The 17842-nt window shown below is 41.8% G+C and overlaps 3 protein-coding genes across 5 annotated transcripts in view; 2 read left to right on the top strand and 1 right to left on the bottom strand.

Annotated features, from left to right (window-relative positions):
• LOC107389909 (collagen alpha-1(XI) chain) overlaps positions 1 to 854 on the bottom strand; it is a 60745-nt gene extending 59891 nt beyond the window's left edge. Inside the window, exon 1 of the mRNA XM_015966322.3 lies at positions 508 to 854. Within this exon, the coding sequence (XP_015821808.1) occupies positions 508 to 589 (82 nt within the window). The 5' untranslated portion in view covers positions 590 to 854. The remainder of the gene's footprint in view (positions 1 to 507) is intronic.
• A 66-nt stretch (positions 855 to 920) lies between these two features.
• Positions 921 to 8339, top strand: LOC107389918 (retinol dehydrogenase 8). Of its 2 annotated transcripts, XM_070550626.1 has the most exons (7): positions 921 to 1024; positions 2368 to 2495; positions 6432 to 6593; positions 6683 to 6862; positions 7041 to 7134; positions 7275 to 7458; positions 7545 to 8339. In XM_070550626.1, the coding sequence occupies exons 2-7, from the start codon at positions 2390 to 2392 to the stop codon at positions 7770 to 7772; spliced, it is 954 nt and encodes a 317-aa protein (XP_070406727.1). In that variant the 5' UTR covers positions 921 to 1024; positions 2368 to 2389; the 3' UTR covers positions 7773 to 8339. The 2 variants fall into 2 exon arrangements, with proteins under 2 accessions (XP_070406727.1, XP_015821821.1); XM_015966335.3 differs by lacking the exon at positions 921 to 1024 and having other exon boundaries at positions 2332 to 2495.
• A 1438-nt stretch (positions 8340 to 9777) lies between these two features.
• Positions 9778 to 17213, top strand: palb2 (partner and localizer of BRCA2). Of its 2 annotated transcripts, none has more exons than XM_054743633.2 (13): positions 9778 to 9872; positions 10098 to 10176; positions 10256 to 10315; positions 10422 to 10542; positions 10633 to 12018; positions 12461 to 13569; positions 13670 to 13822; positions 13987 to 14069; positions 14295 to 14444; positions 14525 to 14641; positions 16283 to 16370; positions 16472 to 16635; positions 16725 to 17213. In XM_054743633.2, the coding sequence occupies exons 2-13, from the start codon at positions 10099 to 10101 to the stop codon at positions 16933 to 16935; spliced, it is 3720 nt and encodes a 1239-aa protein (XP_054599608.1). In that variant the 5' UTR covers positions 9778 to 9872; position 10098; the 3' UTR covers positions 16936 to 17213. The 2 variants fall into 2 exon arrangements, with proteins under 2 accessions (XP_054599608.1, XP_015821834.1); XM_015966348.3 differs by having other exon boundaries at positions 16442 to 16635.
• The last annotated feature ends 629 nt before the right edge of the window (positions 17214 to 17842 follow it).

The raw sequence follows: 17842 nt of genomic DNA, 5'->3' as shown, positions 1-17842 counted from the left end.
TCATGAAGCTTAAACTGATGCACACTTGACTTAAAGTCCCCCACAGTCTGGGTCCAGAGCAGCTCCAGGCGCTGCTGTAGCATCCCTTGTGCAGCTGAGTCTGTTCCACATTACCCAGCTGCAGAGGTTAAATATCCTGCAAGCTGATCGCTACAGCAGGATGGCAGAACAAGTCTTGACACATATGGGTCTATATACATGTCTACCAAATGTGCAGCGGGCTCAGTTCAAAGCATGACCTGGCATGACTAAATCAATTCTAACAGGGGAGCATTTTGTGGTATTTTTGCATGAAAAATGCATTTTCTTGGAGAAAAGCTGAAAGTGTTCCAGAGTTCATCTGCATGGTGGTTGTGTTTGAGATTACAGGAATAAAAGTAAAACTTGGTGGATCAGAAACAAATGAGAGTATAGGAAAATATCTGAAAGAACCAATTTAACTATTTCAATTTAGGAAAAGTGAAGATAAACATAAAAATAAATTAAAGGTGGATATTTCAGCCTCACCTGCTCTTGAAACGTAGAAGAAAGTGACCAGCAGCAGCAGCTGGATCCGTGAGACGCGTACTATCCTCCATTGATTCATCATGCTGCATTGAAAGATAATATTATTATGACCACCACTATCTCTGCGCGACGCGTGCGGTTAGAAGTGCGTCTGTGCGCCAACTGCTGGCAACTGGTAAATTAGCAAAGCTTTCTGATGAATTTCAACTCTCGTTGACTTCTCTCCTGTTTGACCTCCAATGGACGGATGGAGACGGCCATGCAGCGGTAAAATGACATACAATAATAAATAAATAAAAGTCCGATGTAGAAAAGGTGTCTTCTCTGTCACATACAGAGAACTTTCCTCACTTTCTCTTCCCTACCTCCCACCTCCTCTTCAGGACCACCCCTCCCTCCCCAGCTGCCTCCTCGGACTGGAGGGGCTGAGCTGAACCGGAGCTAATTACCGCGCGTGTCACTTGTAACACAATTTTGTGATTTATGCGTCGCGCGCGCTGCACGGACGGACACAAACGTGAGTTTGGCGCTGCATTCAGATGCTTTTGGTGCACCTTTAAAATCTTGCAGCCTTTTAAAAGAGCTGATTTAAGACATCTAGCAGGTACAGCGAGACGCAAGTGCCACCTTATCGCTTTCGTGTTTAAAGAGGCACGCGCACTGGCGTGAGCGCGCGCCCAGCGTGCTAGGACAGGACAACGGTGCTGCCCAACTAATAAAAATATGCTGCTGCAGATTCCAAATTCCAGTGCCTGCCTGTCTCTGCCCACCCCACGCTCTCTTCAAGCAGCACCGCGTTTCTGAACGTGCTCGGGAAAAGGGTTGACTTGTTTTGATGGTTACCAAGGTAGAAAGGAAAGGTCAAGGGTCACCACAAGCTCATGAGCTTTTATATTGGTTTTGTTTGTTGTTTTGTGAAAGAAGATTAAACATTTTGTTTAAATCTAAAATGTAACCCATGTTTTAAAATAACTCATTAAAATATGCACGTAAAAAGTCGACACGTTCATTCGTTGGTTCAATGGTTGGAGCATTTTAGCAGAAATAGAAAACTTTTGTCTATTTTAAGATACTAAAATATCAGCTTGTAAAACAGCAAAAGAACAAATGTTTTGTTTTTAGAAAGAAGCAAAGATAAATGAGCTCACGTTTGGAGGCCTTTGGCTTCTTTACCAGGTGTGTTGTACCTTACAAGATCAAACATAAAGATAAGTTTAATGTGGTGAATAATGATTATTACAGGTCTGTGCTTTCACAAAAACACTGTTTTGGTTGTAAAAATGTCGAAGAAAGAAAATTCCAGGCATGTTTCCAAAGTCTTTTCCTCGTGCTTCAGGTGGGCCAGAGTTAAACGTAAAAGTGCCAGCTGTAATCAAACGTGCGGATGTTTTTGTTTGCAAAAATAAGAGAAAATAATACATTTATTTGGCTTAATGAAGATGATAGATAATTTGAAATCATATATAATTGTATCTAAACCTTGGATTTCTAACCACTTTATCACATTCATCTTTTAACAATAATACATATGGCCACTAGATGTCGCCAAATCTCTCGACGAAGGACCATGATGTTAACGGATTTCAACATTTTCTCTTTCTAAAATTATGTGAATCAGTTTGTTTTACGCTGGATTTTTCACATTTGTCTACAACCAATTTGTACAGCATGAAAATAGCCCACTATCTGTATTTTCATCCCTAAAATGCTTGCCAGTAGGAGTGAACAAGTCGGTAGATAAGCCCCGAGAGGCGCTCTGTCCATGTGACTCCCTCTCTTTGTGTTATCCTCTTACTTTGGCTCTTCTGTCAGATTGTCGTACAAAGCTATTTGTTTGCTGGTCTCACAATCTGGCAGCAGATTGGAGAGAAGCAGAGGAGCCATGGTGAGTCCGGAGCAGAAAGTGGTGCTGATCACCGGATGCTCCTCTGGCATCGGCCTGAGGATGGCTGTGATGCTGGCCAAGGATGAAAGGAAGCGCTATCATGGTAAGTGTCTGGAAAGAGAGAAAAAAACAATTGACCTGAATGTTTCTGTTGTTTTATGGAGGAATTTACTTCTATAATCATAATCAAATACTTTTGAAGTGATGGCACTTTTCACCTGCCATCCTTTTCTCCATCTGTAAAACAAGATCATGAATGAATGAATGAAAATATGAATGAATGAGGTTCAATGTCACTATATAGTGAGACTTTACAGTGAAACTGTGAGTACTTCACCTATGAGGTGAATAATCCTTGATCCCACATGACCTACTCAAATGTACATCACTTGTCTCCTCTGTTGTTTTTGCACAATGAGCAAATCAGACAGCCAATCCTGGCCATAGAGGACGGTGATTGGCCCAAGAATCTGCCTTTGTTGACAAACTTACAGACTGAAGCTGACCATCTCAAAATAGCCTTAAAGAGCACTTACACATACTCTTGTTGTGAACAAAAATGCACCAATCTACATTATTTTTGCACTGTTGTCTCATAGCAGCACAATAATCATGTTTTTGTACAAAATTGTGTAGGGTTTTTAAAAGTTACGATGGTTATTTGTTCAGTCACGGAACAAATATGTTTACGCCAGTTTACCAAGAGACTTAAGACACAAACTGGAACATTTTTAGATGAGGTTAGTTTTCCTTTAACCTCTGCTTAGGATTAATTGAGCTCAGAGCTTTGTATGTTTACTATCATCTAAAATCTGACTGTAAATTAAAAGGGTCCAGTGTTAGGACAACATCCCGCCTCACTGAACCTTTATTTAGCCACATTTGATCCCAACATTTCCCTTGGAGTCTACAAATTCCAGGGATTGGCTAAAAAGAGGGAGCAGAGCCAGGCATGGGCCAATTATAGCCTGGCTGATGGCGAATCACAAGTTAGTCGGATGGTTGATGTGAGGTGAGCCTTTTGTCTAATGAGAGGGAAAAGCTGCTTATCTACATAAGGAGCTTCTTGAGGCTTAACCAATTGTCTTTATTTTCTTACCCAGAAAGTAACCTTAAAAAATAAACTGGGTTAATTTTATTTTTGCGCTTCCTTCTGAGTTGTTGACCAATAATTTTTCTAATTTTTATGCACAAATTAAAATTGTTTACCTTACCAGTCAGAGGTTTTTCTTTAAAGCCTGTCAACGTGTCCGAACCATGTCCAACACACCCGTTTGTTTAAGAAAACGCATTACGCGTGTGCATGAGTGTGTTTTGTGTCAGCCAACACAGTCTGGAAGAGTGAACCTAGTCTGACACTGAGTGTGTAACCTCATTTACCTGGGCTGGGTGCCTAATGAATTATTTACAGCAGCACCCTAAAGGGGTGTAGAGCTGCAGGTAAATCCTTTCATAACTAGGAAGCTGTGTGTGGACAAAGAGAGAGGGTGGTTGTGTTAAGAAGAGAGAAAGACCTGCACACAGAATATAAGAAACAAATTTGAATGGAATTTAAACTCACTCACAGATTTGCCACTTCATTTTTCTGTCTTTGAAGCTTTATAAGATAGGACTAAGCTGTGGAGTTGTTGGTTTATTATTTGCAAACTAAATTTACTACAATTTAAAGCTGTAGAACACTCATTTAAATGGATACTTCGCAGTTTTGGCTTGCTTTAAGCACCTCCTAGTGTCCGTAAGTCAATGCAAACATAAAACTTTTCTCCTCACTGTGCTTTCATCAGTTTTGACATCTTAAACTAACAGCTGAAATGTCTCCTCAGCCTTCATCAGGGTCTGCTGGAGCGGTTCATCACTAAAAGAAACAAATAAGCTGTGTTCACGATCTAAAAGATTCAGGAAACGTGCTGGAAGCAGACTGCAGTGCTAGGTATTTCAGGGACTGGACTGGCACTGTTAAGCTGCAAGTGCGGTGTTCTGGTTACAGGGGGGGGGGGGTCGCAGTACCATTTCATTAAACCAGTAAAGGGTAATTTTAGCACTTACTGGCTCAAGAAAATTATTTAAAGTATAGTTTTAATGAAAAAATGTGCAGAGGTCTCTAGTAGGAATGAATACCTTTTAAGTTAGGCTGGTTTAAATCCTACCTGTCTGACAGATTTCATTTTGTAAATGTACATGACAAATCGTCTTCATACTCCAGGGTTACTTGTGGAGTACCACAGGGTTCAGTGCTTGGACCAATTCGTTTTACTATATATATGCTCCCAATTGGTAAAATCATTAGACAGCATGGGATAAACTTCCACTGTTATGCTGACGATACTCAGTTATATTTATCCATTAACCCTGATGAACTTAATCGGTTGGGTAGATTACAGGCTTGTCTTGAGAACATACAAAAATTGGATGACTCAAAACTTTTTGCTTTTAAATCAAGACAAGACGGAAGTTCTCATCTTTGGACCAGATATCCAGAAAAGGAAATTGCTTAGTCAATCGCCTGACCTTAATGGCATTACATTTATCTCCGAGAACAAAGTAAGAAACCTTGGTGTTTTCTTTGACCAGGACATGTCATTCAAATCCCAGGTTAAACAGGTTTGTAGGATTTCCTTTTTCCACCTTCGGAATATTGCTAAGATTAGATGCATCCTTTCCAGGAGTGATGCTGAAAAACTAGTTCATGCATTTATTACATCAAGACTGGATTACTGTAATTCATTACTCTCAGGAAGTCCACAGAATGTAGTTAAAAGTCTTCAGCTTGTCCAAAATGCTGCAGCTAGAGTTCTGATGAGAATTAAAAAGAGAGATCATATCTCTCCTGTCTTAGCTTCCCTACATTGGCTACCTGTTGAATTCAGAATAGATTTTAAGATCCTTCTTCTCACATAGAAAGCTCTTAATAATCAAGCTCCATCATACATCAGTGATCTGATTGTTCCATACGTTCCTAACCGAGCACTTCACTATCAGACTGCAGGTCTACTGGTGGCTCCCAGAATATCTAAAATTAGGATGGGAGGCAGATCTTTTAGTTATCAGGCTCCTCTCCTGTGGAACCAGCTCCCAGCTTTAGTCCGTGAGGCAGACACCTTGTCTACTTTTAAGACTAGGCTTAAAACATTTTTATTTGATAGGGCCTATGGCTAAAATCTGATGTTAGCCTAAATCTGGAGAAGTGGGGGAGCAGAGGGAGGTGGAGTGTACAGTCGGTAAAGACGGCTCTCCCTTGCCCTGCCTCCAACATGCCTCCATCTAAATAGGAAAGATTATCCAGATTTTTCTCTGTAGTTATGCTGCTATAGGCTTAGAGTACTGGAGGATACACTGACCACTTTTCACACTCTACTACTTTCTTCTACAATCTGCTCTTTAACTGTATTATTTTCTGCAATTTCAGCTGTTAACTTTATTTTCTCTAGGTGTTTTTCTCCCCAGAAGAACCTACAATGATGTTCTGCTGAGCTGTGGTGGCCTCATGGAGGGGGCTATCGTCTAGCACACTGCTGCTAACCACTTAAACATTCTCTCTCTCCTGATAATAACTTTTTGCTTTCCTTGACGTTGGATGTGCTACTGCTAGTTTACCCGTTTAATTATAGATCCACTAGGATAAATACAATAAAGTTTATCTATCACCAAATAGAATATTTACTACGACATCACAATATAACTATAGACACAGTACTTTGTCTTTGTGTGACACTAGTCAGTGACTTGATGCAATTTGCTGAGTTCCTTATATAGGAAACATTATTTCTGATTGGCTTAATGAACTGACCTGAATTGGAATGTTTATTTGAAGTGCCCTGAGACGACTCTTGTCGTGATTTGGTGCTATATAAATAAACTTGAATTGAATTGAAGTTGTACTTTAGGGAAAAAAAAGCTCCGGTGCACCTGCTTCAGGAATTAGAGCATTGCCACATTAGAGCTGAACTTCAGACAGCAAGATCTGGAGTCTTATTTCCTGATATTCTGACATCTCACCTCTGATTGGATAAAAACAGCTGACCATTTCTCCTCTCCTCAGTAATAGCCACGATGCGTGACCTGAAACGTAAAGATAAGCTGGTGCAAGCTGCCGGAGATGCTTATGGGAAAACTCTTTCTCTTGCCGTCCTGGATGTCTGCAGTGACGAATCGGTCAAACAGTGTATAGATGGCATCAAAGATCGACACGTGGACGTCCTTAGTGAGTCAAGCGAAAACCCTTTTTTCCACCAAAACATCTCAAATGTAAGTTAATAACACTTCCTTGCCTGTTTCCCTCATCCTGACCAGTCAATAACGCCGGCATCGGTCTGGTGGGTCCGATAGAGAGCATCCCCATTGAAGAGATGAAGAAAGTTTTTGAGACCAATTTCTTTGGTGTTATCCGCATGATTAAAGAGGTGATGCCTGGTATGAAGAAAAGGAGAGGAGGACACATCATCGTGGTCAGCAGTGTGATGGGACTCCAAGGTGAGCTGGAGTGAATAGATGGATGGGCATGTCAAAGACAAATAACAGGTTTGTCAACTCAACTGTTACGGATGAGTGGATGATGGACAAATGGAACAACTGACGGATTAATATGCTAACGTAGTAGCTAAAAGTACATCTAAGTACCTCTACAGACAGAAATTTTGTTTTTCTTCAGCTGTGGTGTTTAACGAAATCTACTCTGCATCTAAGTTTGCCATGGAGGGCTTTTGCGAGGGTTTGGCTGTGCAGCTTATAGCGTTTAACGTCATGTGAGTCTCAATGAAACCAATCTAGATCACTCATTTTTCGTTTGTTTTTCAAACTGACCTGAACTTAGTGATGATCTGATGAATGAAAACAGAAATGTTACCACAGCGTATGGTTACATTTTAGTTGCGTCTCTACACAGAGTGTCAATGATTGAACCAGGACCGGTGCACACAGAATTTGAGTTAAAGACGATCCGGGATGTGAGAGAGAAGGAGTATCCTGGAGCTGATCCTGACACCATAAATTACTTCAAGAATGTCTATCTTCCTGGTGCTGTGAACATCTTTGAGGCGTTCGGACAAAAGCCCGATGACATAGCGAAAGTAAGGTCTCGTGCAGACTTTGTTCTTTGCATCTGATTAAACCTTCAGACGTAACGTCTGTGTTTGTTCACACCCTTTTATTGCAGTGTGTCAAGAAAGTGGTTGAATCCAGCAGTCCACGTTTCCGTAATCTAACCAATCCGATGTACACGCCCATCATTGCACTGAAGTACGCTGATGAAACCGGAACCCTGTCTGTTCACGCCTTCTACCACATGCTGTTCAACATGGGCCCTCTGATGCAGGTCTGCGTGACTGCCATGAAGTTCCTCTCCTGTGGATTTCTGAGGAGAAGGACGATTTCGCCAGACTAAAAAGCTAACTGTTTCACATCGATGTGTCAATAATAAAGCATATGTGACTATGTGCAATACCCAGAAGACAAATCAGAGCTGTTGTGAGAAAATAAAATCATTTACATGACTAATTTTAACATGTTATAAATGGATAGATAGATTTAAATGTGTGTGCATGCGTGCATGCATGTGTGTGTGATACATGAGCTCTAAGCCCATTTTACACCATGAATCACTTGTGTGACATAGAAAGAGATTTGTTGATTGCATACTAAAAAAACAACAACCGTATTCCTTACTGTAACAGTTTTTATTTTATAGTATGTAAACTTTTGCTGAACATGCATGTCTCGGGTGTCCCCACATTTCCCATCTTTATCTGACACATTGAAAACAATAAAATTGTGTTTTGCAACATGTTTTTGTTATGATAATATAACTAACATCATAAATGCATTTTAGAAATAAACGACTTTGACCATTGTACATCTTTTGGACCATATTATTCAGAATACTTTTAATGTCCTGATCAATTTATGTGTTCAGAAATTTTATTCAAATGTATGAAATAAAACTGTCTGAGATTATTGTAGTTGTTATTAATATGAGACAAGTGTAGGATGGTGACTTGAAAGCTGAAAAATAGAAAAACATTTTTTTGTTTGTTTTGCTTTGTTTTGTTTTAGTCTCTTATGTCCAGAAACATAGCGCTGCCAACCACACAAAATACAGTTGGAGCTGTGTCACTTTTAATTGTTACTAATAAATATTTTTCACATTTTAACAACATAATACCATGTTCTGACAATATACATATTTATCATATTTGTACAAACGTGATATTATATGATGCTGACATCTCCCTGGTGCTGAAGCAGGAGCTATCATCTGTTTACAGCTCGCTTGCCCTCTTGCGGCCACAGGGTGAAACTACACCACTGTAGACTTCCACAGACTACTATCAAAAGGTAATATCAAATATATTTGGTTACAACATTTAACCAACGTAGGTTTGTACTTTATAATCAGCCTTCTCAGATGCAATTCATTTGTTTGTTTGTTTTTGTCTAAATAAACGTTTACTTTAATTACCTGTGATCAGTCATTGTATTTGATTGATATCCACGTAATCTGTCTATAAGGATGTTTTATGTATTATTTATGTCAACTAAATTGAAACATTATCAATATTTTGTGTCTGGCTTTCATGAGCAAGGGTTTTTACCAACATTTACATGATGCGTACGTTGAAGTGGTTTTAGCCCCGCTAATGTAAGGGGGTGTTAGTTGATGATGTGTTAAACCATCCTTTCCCAAAACAAACTGTTTTCCATTGCCTTTACAAATAAATAAATAAATAAATAAAAATATTCACATAGGAAAGCATAAAGTAGGCATCCCAAACAGTTTGTGTTCAACAAGGTAAATGTGGTTTTGAATTTTAGGACCGCTTTAATAGGATAAAAGAGAAGAGGTAACTACGTTAATATATTTTAGTGGAAACTTTTACTAATTCTTTCAAAATAAAATGCAGTGCTGGTGGTGTTAGCAATGGGGGAATTCACTCTACTTATTTTTCTTTAAATTAGCTAAAACACAATTTAAAAAAAATATGTAACAGTATGGCTGCGTGGAGTCAAGGCGCCAAACCCAGCTTGCTGCAATTTCAATGTGCTTTTATGAATGAGGAGAGCTATTCACACCCCCTAAAGACGACGAGTCGAAACTACAATTTAGTGGACGAGAATATTTGGAGTTGCCGCCCTCTAGTGGCGTCTAACAGAAACTACAGTTAGAAGAGAAGGGGTGATGGTGCCCTCCAGAAAAGAAGCTGGAACTACACTTTAGTTCTTTCAAACAATTTAAAAGAAAAAATAGCCTCTACCGGTATGCTTTGACTTTACACATTTTAAGACATGTGCTTTCACTGTTCTGAAGTGAAAATATATGTAAAATGTAAGCATCAAGCATGACTGGGCTATCTGAGTTCTACTACTGATGTCTGTTTGAGTAGCGGGAAATTAGAACTAAATCGATACCCGAATGATCGAACTGTAAACCAAACTTTGATGGACTCGCTGCTGTAAATTGTCTCTAAACTTTAACATGGAGTAAAAGGCAAGTTTTACTTTAATATACATTTTTACAGACATGGTTAATTTATACAGCGGGTTGCTGAAATATGTATTTGCTGCAAAGGTTACGTTCGAACCGTGAGTTCATTCATCGTTAGCCATTACCTTTAAATGTTTTATGCTAGCGTGATAATAAACATAAGGGAAGTACTGATTTAAGCTAACACAGACATGTGGAAGGTAATTATAGGTGTGGGTGCCTTGACAGGATGGATATGAATGCAGGTGATTCTCTGAACAGCGTGGAGCTGCTGAAGAACACATTACACTGTGATGACAAGGAGAAGGTGCGTTTAATTTGTGTTTACATACTCCAGCCACGTGAGATCTTTCTCTGTCCTTGAAAATCGATTTATTTCCTCTCAGCTTCGTAGAAAGTTGGCACAGTTACAGAAAGAATACCTCAAGACAGCCCAGAGACTACAGGTGAGACATGCATTTTTATTTTTACTATACGTGGGAATGAAACCAGAGAGTAAGCATATTTCACACATTTCATGCACGTATTTATTTGATGATTATTTTCGAACAGCGTGCTGAGCGTTTAGAAGCTGTGCAGAAACACATTAAACGTAAACTTCAAGATCAGAAAGAACCAGAGGTTACCTGCAGCTCTTCACTGACGACAAACCAAAACAACTCCACAGTCCAAGGTTGAGCTCAAATATTTTTTCAGTTATATTCTTAATAAAATCTCAATTTATTAAAAAGCTTTTAATTTTATATTTTATCTTGTCTGGCAGATTTTGACACTTTAAGGAGGAATCAGGTGCTTGGGTTTACACTCCCCTCTGATGCTGCTGGTCCACAGACCCCAGATCTCAGAGATGATGCTGCTAGGGGTCGCAGACCCAGTCCCACCCTCCGTCTCCGATCACGCCGCAGTCGCCTTCGACTGGAAAGGAGGAGCACCGCTGAGGGTGGCGCGAGCAACGACAGCAGCCAACAGGGACAGGGGTCAGGTGAAGGGATGGGAAGTGTAAAACCAGGAGAAGAACAAGGGATGGTTGAGTCAAAAGCAGATGCAGTCAATGAAAGTGAAGAGTTGTTTTCTAATACAAAATCTGAGTCCCCCTCGCTGCTGCTCCCTCACTGGAATGCACAAGGACACTCTGAAACTGGAAACATATTTGGGAAGGAGCATCAAAGGGGTCATCAAGAAGGAAAAGAAACCGACTTGGATATTGCTAAACCTTTTTTGATCAGTGAAGGAAGAGAACTACTTGTCACCCAAGCCGGGGATGCAGAGATAAAGACTGGAGACGACAGATCCAGTTGTAATGAGTTAGGGAAATGTTTCGTTGAGGAGAACAGATCTGAAAGCTGTGAAATAAATGAAGGTGGGGTCATCAAAAGTGAAACAAATCCTAAAAGTTCACTGGAAACAAAAGAAGAGAGGAATGGGATGAGACGAGAGGAGAAAACGGACAGCCTCCTTGACTCCTGCACGTTAGTGGAGGGACTACTTTTTCCGGCGGAATACTACATTCGAACCACAAGGCGTATGACGGTTTCCCAGAGCCAGCCTGATGTGCAGCTCATCCTACTTTCTCAGCTGAACAACGGACGGCAGCGCAGGAGTCGAGGACGTGGCAGAGGAAGGAACAGACACTCACACTCTGGAGAAAGTTCAGATCAACACACTCGGACTGATTTCTTCTCTCCTGAAACTTTGTCCTCATTCATAGACCCTCTTGGCTCGCCTCATGCATCTGCAGAGTGTGGTCAGAGTTCCAGTGGTGTTTCAGATTCTATTACAGCTTCCCAGGTGGACTCAGAATCTTCTTTTTTACCAACAGTCACCACAGTTCGTCCATTACGAGGAAGGAGAAGGGGGAGAGGCAGGGGGAGAGGGAGACCTCGGACCCCACGTTCCCATCAGCATATTAGGGAACAGACATCAGCAGATCCTCAACCCTCAGATATTCAAGTAGCTTCGTCTCAGTCAAACGGCGGGGTGAACACCTGCTTCAGCTCAGTGGAAGCTGATCCCAAGCCAGCTGGAAGCACGTTTTTATCTAACAGTCATGGAGCTCCAACCAGCTGTTCAGCTCATCATCTGGAGAAGGTCCTTCCTATCTTTGTGAAGAGCAGCAGCAGTACCAGCAGACCCCCACAGATGAACAAAGGTACATGAGAGGAATGTTTTAATTATAGCACCAAAAGGTCAGTTAGGTCTTATATTGGGCCATTCCCATCTGTACCGGGTCGGCCCGGGCCGGGTAGCCCCAGTCGGCCCCAGCCTGGCCCGGTTGATTCCACACATCCTTGCCTTAAGCCCATGTGGGCTGATTCTACCCACCAATCAGAGGCTTGCTCTAATGGAAGGTGTGAATTTGCTGTCAGCAGTGGGTGTGTTGGGCCTGGTCGGCCTGAAGCAGACCCTCTCGAGAAGAGGGCTGAGAATGAGCCTTGGTTGGCCCAGAAAAATACCAGGCCACCCAGATATGTAAACAACCTACGCTACCCGGCCCGGGCCGACCCGGTACAGCTGGGAATGGCCCATATGTGTCTTCTTTTTCCACCTCACTTAAGTTCACAACCTATTTTTTTCCCAACACTGTCTTGCAGGTACACCAAGCTGGGAGTCCCTCTTCCTGCCCTCCTCTTCCTCACCAGCTCAGACATCTCTGCTTTCTCCTCTCTCCCCGTTTCCAGTCTCACTGGTCAGTGCCCTGAAAAGTTTAGACATCCACCAGGATTTCCATCTCCCAGATGATCAGTTTGCCTCCCTGAAGCTGCACAAGCTCCGCCGGATTGCCGTGGAGTCGGGAGTCGAACATTTTTCAACACCGTTGCGCAACACTCGCAGCAGCATCCGTCGCTCCCACCCGGAGTGCAGCATGAGTGACCCGTCGGTAATGCTTCCTCTCCCTCTGAGCCTCACGCCGACTGTACTAAGCTCACCCCGTCCTGATGACGCACAGCTGCTGCACATTCGGGATTTGTCAGTAGAACAGGTCCTTACAAATGAATCGATCAGCAAGAGCTCGGTTCATGAGCTGTTGGGAAAAAATGTTGCAGAAACAGATGAGGAGCAGCAGCTTTGTGCAGAAACTCTCGACAAATCGACAAAATCTGTTTTAGCTGTTGGAGAGGAAACCGAAGGCGACGCTAAAGAGGATCGACCTTCAGAAGATCACACGTGTGGACGTGACCAATCAGAACACCGAGATGTTGCTGACTCTGTTTACAGTGATTACTGTCCAAAGGAAACTCAAGAGAAGCCTTCAAACATCCGCTTTCCTTTGGAGTCACATAAGGAGACAAAAGCTCCACAGGAGTCACCCGCTTCAGAAAAGTACCTTTTCATCACCCCTCACCTGCCCTCACCCACTCCAGCATCCAGCCCTGCACTCCCCTCGTTAGGGATAACTCCTCGTCTTGCTGCAGGTGGCCCTCCTCTCAGCCTGCCCCCTCCTTGCAGCCCATCCACAACGGCTCTCTCTCTTCCAGCTCTGTCCCCCTTTCCGTCTATCACCTCCCTCTCCCCTAGCCTGCCTCCTCTCTCCCCTTGTAGACAAATCCAGGATTTATCTGCGCCGCCTGCTGGGAGCGATCAGGTTATTGAACCTGCCGCCCATCCGACTCCGTCCAGCATTCAGCGGCATGAATCAGATGAGCAGGAGACAAATAGATCTGCAGAGGAGCATGGGATGAGATGCATGCACACGCTGAAGGTAAGAAACATTTTAAAACAGTTAGAAATACAAACTTTTGTTTAAAATGTGCAACATGTTTTAGCTCCTTTTTGAGTAAATGTGTGTTTTGTATCCTCAGGCTGCAGCAGGAGGCTCTCTGGTGGATGTGTGCTGTTTTCCTGGATCATCAGATGGATTGTTTGTGGCAGCAGCTGGAGCGTGGGCCGTGTGTCTCTGGAGCTGGACTCCAGTTTCTGATTGGAGCCTAAAACACACCTGGACCTTCAGCAAGGTGATCAGCGTGTCCGCTTTTTGTGTTTTGCACACGTTTCAGAGAGAAGCAGAGTAATTTTAAGATAAATAATGTATTTTTAATGATTCCTGCAGTATTTTTAGTGTATTTTTTTTAATATAAGATGTAAATTTTACAGTAAAATGTAATTGTTGTGATTACAGCCTGTGATCAGCGTGTTTACCGTCCAAGATGCAGCCGAGCTCGTGTGTGTGACACTCGGTCAGCTGGAAATCAGAGAAGTGAGGTGAATGCAACCCAATAAGGAGCATCAGTGTGTTCATATGCAAGAATCAGATCTTGAGGCAAATAGTTTGTTTTTGAGTCCAAAGTTTCCCACAAAAAAAGAATGGATTTGACCGTTTTTGCTTACGAATCGCTGCTCTTTTTAAACACACAAGACACACCTTTGGAAGGAACAGAAAAAACCTTTTTAAAGTTGAATCTTTTTGCAATGTGTTTATGTGTGCAGACTGCTGCTGTGCTCCAGCCTCACTCAGATGCTGATCTGTGATGGAGTCATGCAGGTGGTTGTAGGTGTGTACAAGTCCAGAGTGGTTACCTCCTCACACGCTGCCACTGGCTCCACCCTGCAGGTGTTTACGCCGTCGGATAGTGTCAGGTAAGGCTCTGCATATGCCCCACCCCCATTTTCTGTCTCGCTGCGCTGCTGAACAGATGTCTCGCTGCTGTCTCCTTCAGCTCGTGGAGTTCTCAGCCTCTGGTGTCTCCTGGTGTTTGTGTCGGTGCTCTTGCTCCAGTGGACGGGCTTCCTGATGCTCTGATTGGCTCGGATGAAGGTGGACACATCTTCATCTGGTAAATAAGATCAGGGTATAACACCATGGACGAGGCACTGTTAACCTGGATTAGTTCATGGGCTAAATACATTTATGCTAAATGAAACCACTAAATAATTAATATAGTTGACGTTTTTAAAATTTTGCCTTAATATTTTGTAAATTCTAACCGTAGACAAAGAAAGTTAGACAGAAATTAGAGTATACATCCGATGGGGGGGAGTTTAATATACATGGTATCTGCGGGTCCTTAAAAAGTCTTAAAAAGTCTTAAATTTGCTTTTCAAAATTTAAGGCTTTAAAAATCCTTAAAAAATGACAAATAATCCTTAAATACAGTTTCCAAAGGTCTTAAATTACTAAAGGCCCACTAAAGAAGATTCTTTTATTTCTATAAAAATTTTGTGAATTTCTAGTTAGTGTTCAGGATTTGGCGTAAGCGGAACCGTACACATTCAGCTGGTTGTGAAAGGGGGCTATTTTAAGATGAGCACATTAGCTGGTTAAGCTAGTGGGAGCTTGCGCCATGGGGAAGTTTAATGGTAACTTGATGGCTAATCCCACATTCACGATGTGGTTAGCACCGGTTCCAGGCAATAGCTGGAAATTATAGCTTGAATTTAATTTTTAAAATAGCTTAAATTTGGTCTAAGTGGCCTTAAAAAAGGTCTTAAAAAGTCTTAAATTTGGCTCCCAGAAACCTGCAGATACCCTGATATATTAAGAAAGTTGAATAATTTAGCCAGTTTTATTATTGTCATCTGATTGGGCAAAGTTTAATTTTCACCCTTTTGATGTGAGTTATATATTTTGCTCTTTTGTTCAGATTATAGTTTTATATCATTTTACTTATCTAAAATGACAAAATGTTGGATTTGTGCCAAGCTAACTCTGCAGCATTGGAGCAAAAAGCTCTAGAGTAGTTTAACCAAAGCCAGTAAACAGGAGAGACCCAGAAGTTATTGCTTGTTACAAGCTGCAGCATCTTTTTGTTTTACTCTGTGAAGCAGGCTAAAGGCTAATGTTGAGCTAACAATGCTAACGGTGAATTAGAAACAGTCTGCTCTTAAAAAAGTCTAAAGCTACCGTTTTAATCACCAACAACTCGATATTACAGTTACATTTATGTGTGAAGAGAATTATTAGTCAATTGTTGAGTTTTACTTATAAGAACAAGCTAACAGCAAGACGGCAAACAACCACAATTCCTTTATGCTGGAGAGATATTACCATAATATATGTAGAAAGTGCTCCCAAGAGTGCTAGGACCAGATATGACGATGTATTTATCTACTGATCACCTTACGGTGTATGACTAGTCTTCACTTGTCATCTAGAATCTTCTGGCGCTGATCCGTAACTGTCATGAAACTCACTTAACGATAGTGAGAAAGTTCCCTGTTGTTTATAAAAACGGACTGCAGTACCCACATTCGACCACACGATGTCATTCTGACGTCATTCCTATATAATGCACCTTTAACTGGTTTGACATTTGGAGACAACAGAACCACTGTTTATAATTGTTTATGCTTACCCCTTGGTGGCAAATAAAACTATTGCAGGTCAAAATCTGAAATGATTACAAATAAACACTCCTTCAAGAAAAAGGTTGTTTTTTTTGGGTGTCTCAGAAGTTTTTCCATTTTTTCCTCCTAAGGAATTTAAATAGTGGACAGCTGCTGTCCAGAGTCCTGCTCAGCCACGGCTTATCTCAGGCGTCCTGCCTCAGAGGTTACGCCCACTGTGTGAGTATCCAGCGGTTGTACAAATGGAAACTTTAGATGATGCTCACGTGACTCGTGCGATTATCATTCAGGGGGTGTTGTTTGTGCTGCTGCAACATCAGTTTCTAAGCTCTCTAAACGATGAAAAAGAAGCAACGATTGAAGAGCAGAGGTTTTTGACGGAGGACACAAGGACGGCCATGTTTTCTTTGGTGGGCATCAACCCTCTGAATGGAAAGTCCATCCTGGCTACTCGGCTGTGTCCACCCGAAGCCTGGTCGGGCAGGTGAGATGAGAAGTACCAGACGAAAAGGGGAAAAAAAATATTTTGTGTGCTTCTGTATGAACGCATGGATGCAATCGCTGACTTTGCAGGTTGTGTGAAGCTGACGTTTTCCACTCCAGTGTAGTGGGCCTGAGTCAGCGCGGGAGTGCTTGTGTCTGGGAGCTCGGAAAACGCGGAACATCTCGAATGCTAGAGGCTCCAGAAGGTGAAGACTGGCAGCTGGCTCGTTGGGGGGGTGGAGGAGACATGCTGGTGATGGGACATCATAACGGAGACGTTTCTGTGCATCAGTGCTGGTGAGTCAGAATTCACTGGAGCACGAGCAGAAGACTTTCTGAAGCCGTGGGATCATCGCATCATGCTGTTATTTTGTGTTTAATCTAAATGTCACTTTATCTCGTTTATCATCCGTTCGTCACGATAACTTAGTTCAGTTTTTCCACACGGGAAGTCATTTTTATACCAAAAACCGAGCGAGTTCATTTCGATTAAGCTGTGTTTTCTTTTATTGCACATATATGACACTTGTTTTAGAAAACGACTCGTTTTGATGCTACTGCCATTTTAGATGTGCTTTACTACGATTGTATGTTGTATTTAAAAAAAGAGTATTTGTATTAAAAATGTCTATTAAACATAACTTGCTTTTTGTTTCCTTTCAAACAAGTATGAGTAAATAAATTGTGTTTTCTCTTAGAAAAGATCTTATGTAGGGAATTACACGGTGGCGCCCTTTTAAGGCAGTTTGTTAACGAAACAGTGTAAAAGTTCATTTTTTTCCTCTTAAAATTTAAGTTTAGGTTATCTGGGTAATTAAATCAACATTTATTTGCCGCATTTTTGGGATGAGTGTTTAATTTGGGCTGATTAGTGCCCTTCTGGTTCTGGATATATCCACTGAGGTTGGACACCAAAGATCAGAGAGGTGGGGCTCTCAACCACGTTCACAACCACAGAGTTTTGATAGACAACATGGATGTTAGCATGAAGGGACTGGGAGGTTTTCCTCCCCTTATCCGGGGTGCGGTCAGCAGCCTAAGCAGAGACCCAGACTTCCATCTTCCAGCCACTTGGGCCAGCTCCTCCAGAGGAGCTAAGCTAACCAATGTGAGCACATATACAAATGTCTACAATTTAGTCATTTTTGTCAAATTTACAAGGCAGAAACACATCCAGCACCATCATTTCAAACACGGGGGCCCCCCAG

This window comes from Nothobranchius furzeri, chromosome 4 (genome assembly GCF_043380555.1).
Source record: "Nothobranchius furzeri strain GRZ-AD chromosome 4, NfurGRZ-RIMD1, whole genome shotgun sequence".
Classification (NCBI taxonomy): Eukaryota; Metazoa; Chordata; class Actinopteri; order Cyprinodontiformes; family Nothobranchiidae; genus Nothobranchius; species Nothobranchius furzeri.
Note: the sequence above shows the minus strand (reverse complement) of the source record. Positions and strands in the feature narration are given on the sequence as shown.